The following is a 17,760-nucleotide window of genomic DNA, read 5'->3' as shown; positions in this document are numbered from 1 at the left end:
AACAAATGTTCATTCATTAGGATTTTTTTTTTTATGATTGCTAAAATTGAAGATCTCCAAGCAATAAGGGCAATGACTCGGTGCTCTCCAAGCACTCCCCTAACTCTAAATGATTCATTTTTATGGAGACTGAAAAGTTGAGCAACTACACCCCACCTTCTTGGTCATCTTCATCCTCTTCTGGAACCTCTTTGTACTCACTTTCCTCTATATCAGTCTACTGTTCTGAATTTTCAGATTCTGATCCATCAGCAGAACAGGCTTCCATGCAATGCGCATTGCCTTTTCAATAGCACTTATGACCTGGGGCCCATGGTTCCTTGCAAGAGTAACACAAATTCTTCCTTCGGAGCTCTTTTCGGAGCTCATCATCCATCCTAGAAGGGAACTTCTTGGTCTGATTTGAAAATTTCTTCTTGTCCTTTTGATAAGGGAAAGGCTTAGACTGAAATTTTGACTTAGGGGCAGCCAACTCCATGCTTCTTGATTTTTTAATGGTTTCATTCAGAGTTGGTGGATCAAAAGCCTTCAGCCAACCTTTCAAAGGTTCCTCCAATCCCTCCCAAAAATGGACTACAAGCCTCTTCTCTGTGATGTTTGGCACTGTCATAGTGAGTCTTTGGAAATCAGCTATGTAGGTGTCCAATGAACCTTGCTGTTTCAGCTGTGCAAGCTCTCGAAACTTCACCTCAGGATCCTTTGTATCGAATCTTTCAATGAGCTTGTTGGTGAACTTATTGTAGGTGACAATAAGAGCATGGCCAAGAGTGACCAAACCATGATTCCACCATTCATGAGCAGCCCCATCCAAATGCAAAGTGGCAAACTTGATAGCATCTTCTTTCGACATTGGTCTCAAGGACAAATAATTGTCCAACTTCTGAACCCACGATCTAGTAGAACACTTATCACTCCCGTCAAAGTGGGCTAGAGTAACCTTTCCAAGGGCTTGCTGATAATCTCTTGGAGCATAAGGGTGGTTATCATATCTTCCACCTCTCTTCTTCTTTTGGTAAATGAACTGATCCAAGGTGAGGATTTCCCAAATCTTAGTAGGAAGGGAAGCATACTCCATGTAACTATTCCTCACTTCATCGGCTGTGGGTATCTTGATTTTAGCTTATGGTGCTTCCTTGGGTAGGAAGACAGGCTGCAAAGGCCTAGAAATGGACGTTCCAGGCATTGCTCCGTTAGGACCTCCATTATTACTCGCTTGGTTGCTTCCATTTCCTCCTTCGTTGTTCCCATTTCCACTAGGGTTGTTGGAAGTGCTAGCTTTAGGTCCATTAGTGGAATGATTAGGAGTCCCACTAATATTCTGATTAATTTTGGCCAGTAAGTGGGACATCATGTCCATCATGGTGTTAAATTTTCTTTCTGCTCTTGCTTCAACGGACTCATTTTGTTTTGTTGTTCTCTCTGTTTCTAAGAACTTGTGAAAAAGTTTCTTCAACCAGAACGAGTGGAATCTGATACTGCTGTCTCTTTCTCTCTCTCTTGTAATAGAAAATTTCTCTATTGCTCATGGAGAATTTTGATCAACTTAACACAGGCTGGCAGGAAAACCAACTCTGATACCACTGAAGTGTCCCCCACAATTTTTTTTTAGTTTTACACACAATAATTTCACCTGTTAGCATTAGCATGATGAAATACTAAGAGCAATGCATATTGGCGGTTAGACCAGCCACTTCCACTTTTCAGTGGGATAAAGAAATACTAGAAATTAATAGCTACTTGGCGGTATAACTAGCCAATTACAAATCCAAGATGATTGAAATTAGACAAGACAATCACTCAACCACTTATTCAGCGAGAGGACTCGAAATAACAAACTATCCACTCAACCACTTATTCAACGAGAGGAAAGGAGTACAAAATGGAATAGAGATAGGTGGTGAAGCCAGCCTCTTCCACTTATGCAGTGGGCAATACAGGAAAGTATAATGCAATATGAAAATGGTCGGTTTCAGTACTACTGAATATAGCCTTACAATAAGCCGACTTTGCAAGATACTATTAGTACATTAAAGATCCAACCTCTAATGGATACAAGAAAGTACTCCAAGAAGCTAAAAACAAGAATACTGGAAAACACAAGCCAAAATGAACACTTTACCAAATCTGAAATAACACACTAGCATCACCAAAATCAGACCAGCAGCACTGTGAAGTCCATAACTCCATCATAACACCTCCGAATGGCTCCAAATCAGTGGCGAATGAGAGCTAGGAAGGGGACGCCCAAGTTCCAACCCAACAACTAAGCCGAGCAGCCTCAAAAATTAAATGCATGCATTCCAGTCTTACTCTAGCATGGTACGACCTGCCTGGAGAGGGGCGATCTGCCTTAAAAATCCAACTCTTCACTTTAATTCATTAAACTTAACAAGAAGGAACGTCTAGTAGAGAAGAATCCAATGAGCCAATACCCAAAACGAGTAGACAATCAGGTAGGGAGATATGATTGAAAAACTGTTTCAGCCATGAACAAACCGGCAACATACAAAAACACACCAACACTCAGAAAATTGAAAATGCAATAACAAATCCATCTCAATGTAGCTCAATCTATTCCTTTGAATGAGAAATAGGCTCTCCAATCAGCTAGGTGCTATCTCTCAAGCACGAAACTGGCACAAGCTAGGAAGCTCTCAACTTCGAAGCACAAGTTTGGCACAAATTCGACAACACTGCGTTACAAATATTCATGGATGCCCAAATGAGGAGTAGAGCCTTGTATTTATAGAAAAGATCTCCTCAAATTCAAATTCAACTCCCTCCAAATTGACATGAAATGAAATCAAATGGCCCAGTGCAAAATAATATTTGACTTTAGTTTTAGCCATATGTTCCACCAAAGGGGACGCCAACTTAAACCATTGTTTACACATTTTAAAGAATATAATTTTTTATGATATATTTCATAAGTGGACATCCAACCTTAAGTCTTAAAAATAATTCTTTATCAAAATAGCCTCTAAACTGGGACCACTAAAAATCCTGCCAAAATTAGCACTACCAAAAATAGCACTTACTAAAAATAGCATACTGCTAAAAATAGTAAGTGCATCCAAATGCATTTTAACCACATTTTGAGCAGTCATTGCAACTTACTAAAAATAAGTCCAAAAAAGTCTTCGGATCCATTTGCATGTCACACCATCGCGAAGCTCTTTGAAAACCCAAAAAAACTGAGAGAAATGAGTTGTCCTTGCCCCCACTTGCTAAAAATAGGAAGTTCACCAAACTGCACTACTTGCCACGCATGTACCATCATTGCGAAGCTTTTTGAAAACCCAGAAGGAATCCAAAATCAAACTGTGAAACTCCAACATGCAAGCCACCAAAATTGCCGAGACATTCTCTTAGAAAGTAGGAAACCCTAATTTCTGCTCCCGACTAGCCTACGAGTCTCCAGAATAGGCTAACGGCCAACTGAACTGATTATTGCTGAGAAGGGGGCATTACAAACTACTTGCATGACATGGAAGTATTAATTACACCTACCCACTAAAATAAATCTGAAACCATGTGGATTTTATTTAAAATAACGATATAAACTATTGCAAATTGATCTTTGAAGATCACATCTCTCACATTGCAATAGTTGACTTTGGGCTATAAATAAAGTTTTCTCAAAATAAAAATCTAGGCTGAAAATAGATATGATTGAAAATAGTACAGGTTATTTATAACATTAGCTAAAAATACAAAAATTATAATATGCTCTTCTTCTTCTTGAAAATGTGATGTCCCCTTCTAATTAGTCATCAGTATCAGGTAGATTAGCCTATTATTCTGACCCTCGTAGGCTAATGAGGATGGATAGAGGGTCTCTTTCAGTTGGTATCTACTCCAGGATTCAGTATGCTTTTGGTTTGGCTTTCGTTTGGCATCATTTGGACCTCTTTGCTATACATTTGCCATATTTACTATTTATAGTAAGACAAAAGTTGCTCGAGAGGAGACCTTTCTATTTTTAGAAAGAGCATATGGATTATGGTCACATGGGGAAAAGCAGGATGGACTCCCGTTTCAGACGACATATCAAAATGTTAAGTATTTTGGGAGTTATTAATATTTTAGTGGCCAAATTAATATTAAATCATTAAACGACTTATTATAAAGTTATAATCTAACTTCATAATTTCACTTAAGTTGAGGGTCGAGTCATCATTGGAAGGGGCCATTTATTCAATTAATTCATGAAAGTCTAAGCCAAGGTATTAATAAAAGTATTGGAGTTAATGAAATATTATTTCATTTAAATGGTTTAAAATGCCTTTTTGGAGAAATTCAAACTTCTTTGGAGACTTTATAAACCTTTGGATTGAGAACTTCAATTCATTATGTTTGATGGTTATTTTTCTCTTGAAGACTGAGAGCTTTGGAGTTTGTGGAGAGACAAGGTTTTCCTACAGATTTGTAGAGTTTTTGACATTGGAGGATGTGCATTCTTCATTGTCGAAGCTGCCTGAGGTTGTGAAATACCAGCTGAGGATAGCTTCCAGAGTTGGCTTCATCCAAAAGTCAATATTGTGCAGATTGGGGTTCATTTCAAAGAGTTTCAATCATCTTCTTGAATCAGATTGAGGGAATATTTTACATCAGCAAAGGAGTCATCATTAGTGACAAATCATCAGCAGCCGTGCTGCAAATTTCAGACATTCACAGCTGCAAAGTGGCGCCAGACCCTAGGTGGGCGATTTTGGTTTATAAGCTTCAAAGAAATCTACAAAAAATTCTTGAAGGTGGCGCTAAGGTGTTAGAGCCTAATCGCATCATTGAAGAATAAAAAGAAGACCTTTGGCTGATCAAATCAGAAATTTCAGGTTCCTTATCTATCATTGTAGTTGCTTTTTAGACTTAGTTAATGCAACAATTTCCATCAGTTGATTCCATTCGATGTCTATTCGATGTCTATGTAATCCTTGTTAATATAAATGCATTATTGTTGCAATTTCATTTGTATTTGAGCATTGTGAATACTTTGCATTCGTCATATTTGAAAAACTCCAAAAAAGCAAACAAAAATCAGAAAATTCAAACCAAAAACAAACCCTCATTTGCAAACAAAACAACAGAGAACTAGTATTGAAGACAAGGGGTCTTTAGAAAATGATAACAATTAAAAAACTATAGACTATCAAGCTAATATAAAATCTAGATATCAGCTTGGAAGATTCCACATAAGATTTTCCTTGTTTTTATCATAGAAAACCCTCTAAAGAAATCTTGAAACTCGAATTCTAACAATTCACCTTGATGATTCAAGTAACTTTGTTAGTTGCAAAATTTTGTCTTACTTGCGTATTAATACACTATAAAATACACTTTGGACTTGCATAAGTGCACAGTTCATCACTAGGTGTGCACCTGTGAACATAAGTTAAAACAGTATTTGAAACTTCTAAAATCCTTTGATTTTGTGAGCAATTCATCACTAGGTATGCACACGTGTAAACATGATTTCAAACTATAATTTCCACCTATTCTAAGTGTGCATATCATGCTCCCAAGTGCATTTCTAAATGTAATTTTCCCCTAACATGTGTGTGCACCTCACACTTACACACATGACAAGGGAAATTGAAAATTTAGACTTTACCTTTTTAAGGCTCATTTGTCGGCTCTAGGCATACATCTAAACACTAGACCTAGCATTTTTTGATTTGAATGGCTCCTTTTGAAAGTTGAACCTTTAGTCTCTCACACATACCCATCTGCATTGAATTTGAAACTTGACTTTCATCTCTTTAGTCAAGAGCATCCTTTACAACACCATTTAGCAAATTCTTTTGATTTCTGAATTCAACTTCAATTCCCCTTTATAGAGGCACACACCTTTAAAGGTAAACTGTTGAGTCGAATTGGGATGTTTTTTCCCTTCATAAGAGTTCCCCTTCTATGCAAAAAATTGAAAATCTAAACTCCTTCCTATATCACGCACACGATCATCTTTAGACTAAGCAAATCTCTCCAACAACTTCTCTTTATTCACCAAGATGGACGACTTCAATAACTCCTTCCCATGATCTTGCAAACATGCAGAAAAGAGCTACAAAAATAACAAGACAAAATAAATTAGACAAGACTTGATCATGACTTGCTCTTGGGAAAACAATAGATGTTAACTTTAGACTTGATGCAATGTGAAAATTTCTTATGGGTACAACAAAGTGTCAATCAATTTGAGTCAACTTTAAAACAAAACTTACCTATATTTTCCAATCCACTGCCAAGATCGCATTTGTGAGCTTTAGTCCTGCCAATTATTTATCGAGCTCAGGTTTCTTTTCATTTTCTCATCACTTGAAACTTGCTTACCTGAGAGCTGCCGAAATTTCAATGTGATCCCTTTTATAGAAATCTATTTTTGGAATAAAAGGAAACATTTGTGTGAATTAACATTTAACTTTTTAATGTAAGAATTTTAGCTTCTTCACTAATCATCTGTCTCAGAGTAAAGAAAATATTCATCTCTTGGTGACTGAATAATCTCTTATCAGGTAAGTATAACCATGCCAGCAAAACTTGTAGGCTTTAAAATTTTTCTGGGTGCTATTTTGATCAATTCCATGTGCATGAATGAAATGATGGATTATGTCATATCTTTGGCATAAACATGCATTTATTTGGATTATACATAAGATACATTATTAATTTATATCTTTGAATGCTACCCAAAAAAATTAAGAGATGGTACCATATATATGTACAGCCTCAGTTCAGGACTCAAGATTCTATAAATTGTCTGTTGGTGTTTGGAGCATGTTCTCAAGTGAGAACTAAATGACTGAATTTTCCTTTTGTGGTAAAACATATTTTTCTTTCCATTTCTGCTGATTGTTAATTCTGTTTCAGGTGCATTTCTTTCGTCCTGTTCCAAAAGAATACTTGTATTCTGCAGAACTTCGTGACATTGTGCAATTTGGAAGTAATGATGCTGTAGTTTTCTTCAAAACAAGAGTTTCAGGAAAACTGTACATTTTCAAATTCAAGACAAAACAGGTTTGAATAGGCCACTCTATATATTATTCAAATCAAGCATTTTCTTTCTAAATAAATTCATTGTTCCCCCAATATAAAAGAAATAAGTACAAAAAAATAAAAAACATTATTGGCTATAGGTAAAAGTTGTGTCAAGTGAAGATGTGTGTGGTACTACTAGTAATTGCATTGGGTTATGGAATGGTTGATTTGTGGCACACATAACATTTGTCTCATTCATCGATAATTTAGACATTTAATAATTATAGGACTAGTCAGCCAAATTGGGATTATTGGGCCACAATAGCCTAATCATGCTATGAATAGGAGGTATTAGTTTAGTATTTGGTATCATATCTATGAATTCTATTCTCAATGAAAGATCACAGAGGTTGCCTTCCAAAGTGGTTCATATTTATATTCAACAAATTTTCATTCAATTCATTTATATTGCATGTATCTGCTCTTTTTTGCTTTTACTTGTGATGTGTTGCTGTTATTCTCTATGCTCATTGTATTAATTTGTGAAGTGCTATTGTCATTCTATTAAAGTGATACAGTTATTTTGCTACAAGTGATATTAGAGATATGATTTGGGGCAGCAATCCTATGATGTAATGTGACCCTAGATCTACTTCAGTCCAATTGGGAAATTGCTGCAATTTACTGGACTTTAGTTTGGTATTTGGATGAAATCCTAGGATAAAAAATCTAAAAGATTATTCTAGAAAGAATTTTATTCTGGTATAAAAGAGGTTTGGGCTTGGATTTTGTAGTCTTGTTCAATGTAGGATTTGTCTTGAAGTGGTAATTTTTTGGCTCATTATTTTGTACCCTTGTGCAAGATAGTATTTGTTGAATTCCCCTTGACGAGTTGATCACAATGGTATAGATAATTGATAAACCTAACTTGTAGGGTGTTGATGCATTTTTTATGACAACTCGAACACAAAATAAAATACTTAGTATTCTATCCTCTCTTGAACAAGAAAACCTCAAATGCTAAACTTCATGATCAAACAAGGCAACTCCAAGGTTTACAATGTGAGCAATCGACTTTAATGTTGTGGATAGACTAAGTGTATGTGATGTGATATTGCTGGTTAACACAAAGAGACTTACGTTTCGCTAGAACGTGGAAACTAACTAAAATTGGCTTGAAAAAAGTAAAAGACAAAAGAGGTAAGGTTGGAGAAATCTAATCTAATTAGGCTGACCTATTGCTCTTTTTCCTTGGGCGGGATTTCCATGGTATTGAGGAAAGACCTGAGCGCATTTCAAGGTGATGATAGACAACCTAGGGTGGATTTTCATGGTTACCATGGACTGAGTGTTGGACGTGATTTTACCTTACCTATGGCCTGCCCTAGGCGCATTTTAGGGGTTGCTAGGGATTAGTTAAGAGGCTGGGATTTCATATTGTAGAAGGGCAAGTGCTGAGAGGCTTCAAGGTCTGCTCAAGGAAATGGACAAGGTGGCTTCTCCAAGTGTGCAAGGATTCAATCCAAGTGCAATTCCTAGGTGGGGATGGACAAACCTTGGGTGGGATTAAGGAGGTGGTAGGGACAAATGGAGAGGCACATTTTGAAGATACAAAAAGACAATGCTAGGTGCCATTTGATGATGTAAAGGGAACAAATGCTGAGCGTACTTCAGCTCTTAAAGTGCACTCAAGGAAAGGGTAAGGAAGTAGTTGATGGTGCACAAGGACTTCAAGTTGGGTTGCTTTTTCATATGCATAGCGACTATGTGAAAGGGCAAGATTAAGGTGTAGTTGGGGATTAAGATGAAAGCACCATTTCATGATGTGCAAGAACTAGATGAAGGGCACATTTCCTTGGCGATCAAGGACTAGGGACCTGTTGTGACCTAATCACACATCACCCCATCCCAGATAGGAACCTCCCTAGCTTTTAGGCCCTTTTGGTTGTTTGGCCTTGGTTTTTGAGTGTGTTGGTTGTAGTCTCTTCAAATCTCTCCGCGTTGCGGATGTTCGGGGGTCAGTTAGAATTAATCTGCTTCTCTGTCGAGCGAATTCTATGAAGTCTAGGGCCTGTTTTGTCCTTTTTCTAGGGTTTTGTCTTTTGTCCTAGTTTTTAGGGGTTCCTGTTAGGGTTTCGGGAAAGCTGAGCATACGACTGGAATCAGGACCCTTCAAGGGACCTCCTGGTAAAATTTGAGACCAAATGGGGCAAATTTCTATTTTTAGAAAGTGCCTATTTTTAGAAAGTCCCTATTTTTTAGGGATTTTTCTGAGTCCCGGAATGTCTCCATTTTGCCAAAAATCAAACTTACTATTTTTAGTAATTTCTATTTTTAGTAAGTTTCTATTTATAGTAAGTCATTATTGCACCCGGTTGGGGATCTAATGCTGACACTTGGAAAGTTTCTATATTTGGAAAGTCAGTATTGGTAGGGTCAGTCAGACAAGGCGACAGGGATCAGGTGTTCGCAAACATTTCTAATTCCGGAAAGTCAGACAACAGACAAAGATAGCCAAAAATGGGTCAAGTACTAGAAATCCATGCCTAAAATGGAAAGCTCAGGAAAACACTTCAAAAGCACAGGAGGTTAAAATATTCTAAGTCTGGACTGGGGTGCCAAAACCAAGAAGTCATTCATAGGTGGGAAAATCCATGTGTCCATGGACATATTGAAAATGCGCCCAAGTCTGGACTGGGGCGCCAAAACCAGAAAGGCATTCACAGGAGGAAAATTCCACTAGTCCATGGACATGTTGAAAATGCGCCCAAGTTTGGACTAGGGCGCCAAAACCAAGAAGCCATTCACAGGTGGGAAAATCCATGTGTCCATGGACATATTGAAAATGCGCCCAAGTCTGGACTGGGGCGCTGTTGTGACCATTTCACACATCGCCCCATCGCAAATGGGGACCCCCTCTTTTTGCTTGTTTTTCGTTCGTTTTCGCTTTCGTTTTTAGGGTTTTGTTAGTCAGTTAGTCGTCTGGATTTAGGGTCAAGCCTTAGGGTTTTTATTTCCAGTCGTTTTTGAGAGCTTTTTGAGCTTCCTTTCTAGGATGCAAATTTTGAATGCAATGAGTTCGCCAAAATGGTCTAATTTTCAAATGGAATGTTAATGCAGAGCTTTAATTTGTCTAAGTGTTAACAGTCAAATGTGAATTTTTGTCCGGTTGAATATTTTGACCAAATTTTGACTTTTTTGATTTTTGATCCTGGGCATTGGAATTGATTTGTTTTCGCCTCGTGAAGTGTTAAAATGTGAAAAATCATGTTATTTTGGCCTGTAGGAGCAAAATCGCTCCTGTCCCTCAGTGAAGGACGGGAGCTCGTTTTCAAATATCTCACTACCCCTGCAGAGTCCAGATAAATTTCGAGTTGGAAGTGATGGAGAACGGCGATATCTTTCCATTGAATATAAATTGAAGATTTTCATGAGCACAGAAATGCCTCCAGGAGGAAAATCGCTCCTGTCCCTCAGTGAAGGACCGGAGCTACAAATCAAATTTCGCCTTGTCCTTGCGAGATTTCGATGACTCGATGATTTGAAGGGGTCCAAAGGAAGACGCTTTACCAAATGAATATAATTTGAGACGCAAAAATGAAGGAGAATGACCTAGAATGCAAAGTTCGCTCCTGTCCCTCTCCAAGGGACCAGGGCGAAGTACCTTATAGCTCTCGTCCCTCTCCCAGGGACCAGAGCGATTTCCTTCATTGCACAGAATCCAGGCAAAAGACAAGGCAAGTTTACGTTCAAAAACAAGGAAAAACATGAGATAAATGCATTGAATATAAATTGAAAATTTTTGGGACGTCCACAAAGGTTCTAAATGCCTAGTTCGCTCCTGTCCCTCAGGAAGGGACCAGAGCGATTTTTGTTATAATTGATTTTCTTGCCAAGTTGCAGACAATGTCAAGGCATGGACGAATGGAGTAGAGCGTGACGAGTCCGTTGAATATAAACTTGGAACCTGGCAAAGTGAAATAAAGGCCACAAGAGGAGGATCGCTCCTGTCCCTCTCCAAGGGACCAGGGCGATACAATGGTTATATTGCCTTTTACTTAAGTTTAAGATCGATCCAAGTCAAGACAAGGTGGCGAGGGACATTTCAAGGCGTCTTCATCAAGCACAAACACTCAAAGGTCGTTATAATGAAGAGATTTGCACCCTATGACCTAGTTCGCTCCTGTCCCTCAGGAAGGGACCAGGGCGATGTTGGATGTATTGGCCATTTCATGCAAAGTTTTACGTAGGGTCAAGACTTTGCAACGTTTTAGAGGGTCCATGGTATGATAAAAGATGATACACAAAGGTTTTGAACGTAAAATGATCATCATTTTGAGTATGGAGACCATATCGCTCCTGTCCCTCTCCAAGGGACTAGGGCGATTTGCTTTGGATTCCTCGTTTTGCTTCAAGTTCAAGCTAAGTCAAGACGTCATAAGATAGTATATGGTCCAAGGCATCGTTTGAAGTCCACCTGCAAGAGTTTTGAACGTCCAAGCATTGTCAAACATACTAAAAAACTCACATCGCTCCTGTCCTTTGGACAAGGACCAGGGCGATCCTATCAAAAGCTCTCATATTCCTTCAAGATCAAAGCTAGGCGAGGATAAGCAAGGCAAGGGACGGCGTTTGGAAGACATCACAATGAAGATCGAAGTTTAAAATTGCCAAGGTTAAGGAGAAAATTATGGATCGCTCCTGTCCCTCCCCAAGGGACAAGGGCGATGATCCCTCTAAAATGTCCAAACGCATCATGAAGACAAATGGATCGAGCGCAAAAGGAATGAGCATAGTATGTTATTCGCCAACAATGAAAGATCGAAATTAAAAGATGCAAGATGAACGTGAAAAACATAGATCGCTCCTGTCCTTTGGACAAGGACCAGGGCGATATGCACTTAAAAGACACCCATATGCGCACACAAGGCAATCAAATTCGAAAGACCATCGAGATGATCGATTTTCAACGTGGAGATGAAGGAGTTAGACGTAAAAAATGCAAAAATCAAGACAAAATCATGGATCGCTCTTGTCCCTCTCCAAGGGACTAGAGCGATGAGGTACGTCCCCTTTGTTTTCATAGTTTTGGTGCCAAATAAACATTTCAAATTTTCCTTAAATGCTAAAATCGATAAAAATTGAAAATCTATTTTAAATTGGCATTTAATATGGCGTTGATCTTTATTAATTATTTTTGCCTTTATTAAAATCAAAATTTGCAAATAAAAAACGTAAGGCATTTAATAATTAATTAATTAAATAATAAAAATCGAATTTGGAGCGCTACAAAAGCAAGTCGGCCTTGTTATTCTATTGCAAATCATTTAAAAAATGGTTTTATTTACCAAGTCGGCCTAAGGGATGAGAGGGTGAAAGCGCTATATATTGAGGGTGGAAGATATCATTTTCACATAATCATTTTTTATCCTTCATGCGAATTAAGGAGAAGCGAAGATAGTGCGAAGTGTATCATCTTGTGTGGTGCGAGTTTAAACCAAAGGTGGCGCTAATATCATCAAAGGGTGGTGCGATATCTTGGAGACTTCATTGGAGCGAATTTGCCAAGGATTGAAGACCACGTCAAAGGTGCAATTGAAGATCACGTTCAATCCGAAGGTGGCAAAGTCGATCTTTTGAGGAGATAATATTGAAGATCATTTATATCTCAATTTTGCCTAGGCGATCTTTTCCTTTTTGCATTCTAGAGTTAGCTCTCTATCGAGGTATGGCGATTTAATTTTTATTGCTTTATTCATTCGTCGTCATATTTTAAATTTTGAAGTTTTGAATTTTGAATCTCTTAGCTCAATCATCGTTGTTTTTTAGGAAATGATAACTCTAGAGACTTATCATGAGGTTTCCTAAAAACTTTATCTCTCTAATCAACATTATTCATTGCAAAATATAGTTCTTATAATGAAATGTTGTGTAGGTATGGCGACCCCGAAGGCGGGAGCATCCACCAGCCGCTCGGCTCTCATGAAAGAAGATCAGAAGACCGAAGAAGTGGAGACCAAGATCGTGTCAAAGTGGAGCAACATTGGAGATACAAACCTGGGAAACTTTAGCACGAAGAAGTTCCGAGAGGTCCCTTACATCGGCAAGCCATCGCCTGTCGCCCGGAGAATAATAGAGAGTGGCATCATCAAGGCGGCCGGTTTTCCTCCAGCTATTCAGTGCCACGAGTTGATGATCGAGTGTGCCCGTCACTACAATCCACAGTCCAGGACAATTGTGTCCAATGAGGGAAACATTTTGGCGTACCTTTCAGAGGAAGCCATAAGTGAAGCTTTTCATCTTCCAGAGCACAGGGACATGATATACAAGAGCATTGAAGGAGCCAGATCAGTGTACGATGATGATCCAGATGCTTGCCTAAGCATAATCAACAAGAATTGGCTACTTAAGAGTCGTCCCCGTCTAAGCAAGGTACCGAACACACCGCATCGGATTGATTTCCAGGAGGAGTACAGAGATTTGATTACTATGCTCAACCGAGTTACAGGAGCACCTCATGCCTTCTATTTTGAGAAGTGGATGTTTTTCTTCATCCAAGTGATCGTTCAAGGGAAGGGTACGATACATTGGGATAGGATAATTAGCCATTGCTTAGACGTACAGTTGAGAAGACTCAGGGCTACTAAGTCCTTCCACATGAGTTCATACGTCATCTATGCGTTGATCAGGAGTGTTGAGTACGCAGGACTACCTCACAGAGGAATGATTGGAAGAGGACCCGGCGAGGTCAGGGCTTGTGAATCCTATGCCTACTTGCATCATCCGCCAGGAAAAAACTACAAGTTAGTTAATGATACTTTCACGATGAACATCACAAGGACGTTGCAAGGAGGGATTCACAACAGATTATCTCAGGATGCCCAGGAATTCATCAAGAGGTACGGTGCTTGGTTCATTCAGTTTCCCAAGTTCACTTACATTAGAGTGCATGGATGTCCTTTACCCCCATACATGTTGCCGAGGTACCCGACAGACAGAATTGTGTTACTTGAAGTAACAAGGCAGTTGGCAGCATATGTGAAGGCATTCAGACACAGACATCAGAATGGAGTTCAGGTACCTATTATTTTGGGTAATTCAGTTGAGGTATGTCCTAATGTCTTAGCCATGGATGACGCAGAGAAGGAGTTAGCCTTGTATTCTTTTTCATCTTTTGCTTGGAGAAATAGCTTTGATCCACATGGACATTTAGAGGAGACGGTCGGTAGAAGATTTAGACATGAGCACCAGATTGAAGATTTTATGATGAACCTCCTAGATGATCTTGAAGTGAAACGTAAGATACATTCTAGATTGCCTTTGGATTTCATCAGGAAATGCAGGATTTACAGAGTGGCCGACCAAGCTCAGGACAATGGCAGGCACATCCAGTCTTCCTATGATAGAGAAAGCAAAACAATAAGGTTGGATTGGAATGAGCCAGAGGTCGTGGATTTAGATGATTTGATGGCACCAGTCTTGTCTTGTACTCGCAGATGGGTAGACGTTCAGCATCAGAAGTTGAGAGAACAAGGCATAGCTATGTCTTTTACTTTGGAAGAGAAACCAGCCGAAGGTGGAGCAAGTGTGAGTGAAGGTAATCCCAATCCTAGGAATTCAGGTGAAGGTAACCTTCGATGTGCCAGTGAGGGCAATCTCCATCCGAGAGGTTCAAAGAGAAAAGAAAGATCAGAAAAGAAAGAGCCTTCCAAGAAAAAGCAAGGTGCCAACAAAGATCAAACACCAGGTACTTCTTCCAGACTAGAGGATAGAACAGTTCGAGTGGAAGAGTCCATGGAGTCGATGGTACAGAATGACAGGCAGGAGGAAGGACAGGCACAGCATGTTTCATCCGATGGATCTCTCCAAGACTATGAGTTAGAAGAAGATAATGAAATAACATCTCCTCCCAGACAAGAAGAAATAGTACATAAAGAGATTCAAGTTCAAGAGACAAGATCGAATATCCCAGATTGGTTGAAGGAAAGATTGACTAAGGTGATCGTAATTGAGGACGAGGACAATGCAATTGATTTAGAGAGCCTTGTTGGATGTTCACATGTGATAACAGAGAAGAAGAAGGCTACAAAGATGTCCAAGATGATTCGAGATGAGACTGGATCTAGGAAATTGCAGATAGCTACACCGGCAGCAGACAAATATGAGGGTGAGATCCTAGCAGAGGATTATGATGTACAGACTATTGAGTTAGGACCATCCACAGCAGAGCAGACTTTAGATGATGCCACCGACACATTTGAGGCATTGAAGGACAAGTTTAGAGAAGAAGTGGAAAAGAATAGAAAGCTGGAGAGAGAGGTCGGTGCATGGAGGACATATTTCAGTCACATCAATGAACCTTTGGGACGTCAGGATCCAGTTAGATCACCAGTGCAGGCATTGCCCCTTCAATCGATCAATGAAGCAGAAAGATTCAGGAACCTGGTCCAGTGTACATGTAGTTGGATGGATAGATCTCACACAGTGGCCATAGAGTTTGTTACAAGGATGACGAAGATTATTCATCAGGCTATCCAGGTTCTTGAGATAATCCACAGATTGATGGCAACAGTAGCTGCATTTGCTCATACCAAGGACGTTGTCATCCCTGTCTTGAAAGTAATAAGACACACATCCAGAAGAATTTTAGCGCAAGAGAGGATCTTGGAAGGTGATTCTCACAGTTTGTTCCAGTGGTCAACCTTACTCCATATAAAGAGTGTTCTCTTCGAGGACATCAGTGTTAGATGTGGTCAAGTTGAGGAGGTGATCAATCCGATCCAGGACAGAGTATTTGAGGTACTTCGTACCATTCTTGGCAGGAGGATCGAGGTCGAGACAGATGTGGATATCCAAGAATTTGAGGATAGAATCAAGATCATCTTTCGCAAGGACGCAGATGTTACAGATGAGCAGTATGATCAGATGTATGCCACCATGCTCCTGATTGATAGAACAAAGGAACTTGAACCTACTTGGGACGCAGCTCTTCTAGATGCATTCGATCAGGTCATCCACTTAGAAGAGAGTATCAAGAATCTTCCCGAGATTCCAATCACAGAAATCGAAGGAATCGTGACAAAATTCATTGCATATGCTAAGAAAGAGAATTGGAAAGGGAATAAGATTCTAGATGAAAGGGTTGTTACATATGACATGACATCTTATTTCTCATTGGTTGATACCTCCTAGATTTTTGTGCCAAATTTAATATTTGGCTATGTATTTAATATTGTTCAGTAAAAAGGAGGTCATTTGTAACAAACCCTAATTAGGGTTTAGGTGTCATGATCTTGTCCGTTGATTTACTTTCAATCTGGACCTTTCATTGTAACTGGGGATGCTATTTATACCCCCATTTTTCATTTCATTTGATAATAGAGAATAGTCGAATAGTCAATAGTTGATGTAATAGAGAAGAGAGATTAGAGTTGTAAGCAATTTTATTTTGTAGTAAGATTGAGTCTTGAAGAGAGAAATTCAAGCAATTGTTGTACATGGTGACTTGGAAATCAATAAAATATTGAAGTTATGGTGTTTTGTTGCAAATTTCTTGAGTTATCTTCATGGTTGTTTGATACACTTGAATCGTGCTCAATCGAAGTAGTTTGTTAATTTGAAAGACTAAGTGTGAGATTTGATATTTGGTAGGATTCGCAATCCAAACCACTAGCTTCTTGCTGATTGTAGGAACGCCTTGCGTGGTCGACTGGAGAACACTTTGAGTCCTTAATCTTCAATTATCATTGTGTCTTGGATATGTACCTTCGTAGTAGTGTCCTTGATCTTTGATGTATTGAATACCATTATATTACCTTAGAAGATCGCACTAATTTCAATTGAGTTGTTATCTTATGGCAAGATTGAAGTTGGTTGAGTCTTGCCAAATCTCGTCCATGCTAAGTCATTCATAGGGTTAGGCTAGATTAGACCTCTTAAACCCTATCTTTTGCCTTTTTTTTGAAAATTCCTTTTAGTTTAGTAAAATCTTCGAACTTTGAATACGTAAGACCCCTTGGAGGAAACAGCAAATCACATCATACCACTAAAAAAGCTTGTCCACATGTGGAGACCCCACTAAAAGAACCTTGGAGTCCACCTAACTGATCCATTACGCGAATCTTCAGCAGTTAGAGACTATTTTCTCAAGAGAGGATAAGATGCCTATTGGTATTTTATTCTGTGTATGATGGTGTACAAAATACACGTCAACAGGCGCCAAAACCAGAAAGGCATTTACAGGAGGAAAATTCCACCAGTCCATGGACATGTTGAAAATGTGCCCAAGTCTGGACTGGGCGCCAAAACCAAAAAGGCATTCACAGGTGGAAAAATCCGTCACTCCATGGACATGTTGAAAATGCGCCCAAGTCTGGACTGGGGCGCCAAAACCAAAAAGGCATTCACAGACGGAAAATTCCACCAGTCCATGGACAGGGCTAAAATGCGCCCAAGACTGGGCTGGGGCGCTGAAACCAAGAAGGCATTCACAGGGGGAAAATTCCACCAGTCCATGGACAGGGCTAAAATGCGCCCAAGACTGGGCTGGGGCGCTGAAATCAAGAATGCATTCACAAATGAAAAATCCATGAATCCATGGACGTAGTGAAAATTCCACCTGAGCTAAAAATTGGAATTTTGCCTAAGGCATGGAATCCAAGGAGTCAAGGAGGAATAAAAAAGCAAAATTCCCCTTGGGCGAATTTTCGAATATGCTATTTTTAGACACCAAATCCCGACCAAATATGGAAAATTTTATAGATTTGGAATTGGGATGAAATTCCC

At 39.2% G+C, this 17,760-nt stretch overlaps 1 protein-coding gene across 1 annotated transcript in view; it reads left to right on the top strand.

Annotated features, from left to right (window-relative positions):
• Window positions 1–17,760, top strand: part of LOC131067636 (kinesin-like protein KIN-14I) — a 220,913-nt gene that overhangs the window by 46,704 nt on the left and 156,449 nt on the right. Inside the window, exon 8 of the mRNA XM_058002729.2 lies at window positions 6,868–7,014. Within this exon, the coding sequence (XP_057858712.2) occupies window positions 6,868–7,014 (147 nt within the window). The remainder of the gene's footprint in view (window positions 1–6,867; window positions 7,015–17,760) is intronic.

This window comes from Cryptomeria japonica, chromosome 5 (assembly GCF_030272615.1).
Source record: "Cryptomeria japonica chromosome 5, Sugi_1.0, whole genome shotgun sequence".
In the NCBI taxonomy this organism is placed as follows: domain Eukaryota; kingdom Viridiplantae; phylum Streptophyta; class Pinopsida; order Cupressales; family Cupressaceae; genus Cryptomeria; species Cryptomeria japonica.
This window is presented reverse-complemented; position numbering and strand designations above follow the sequence as displayed.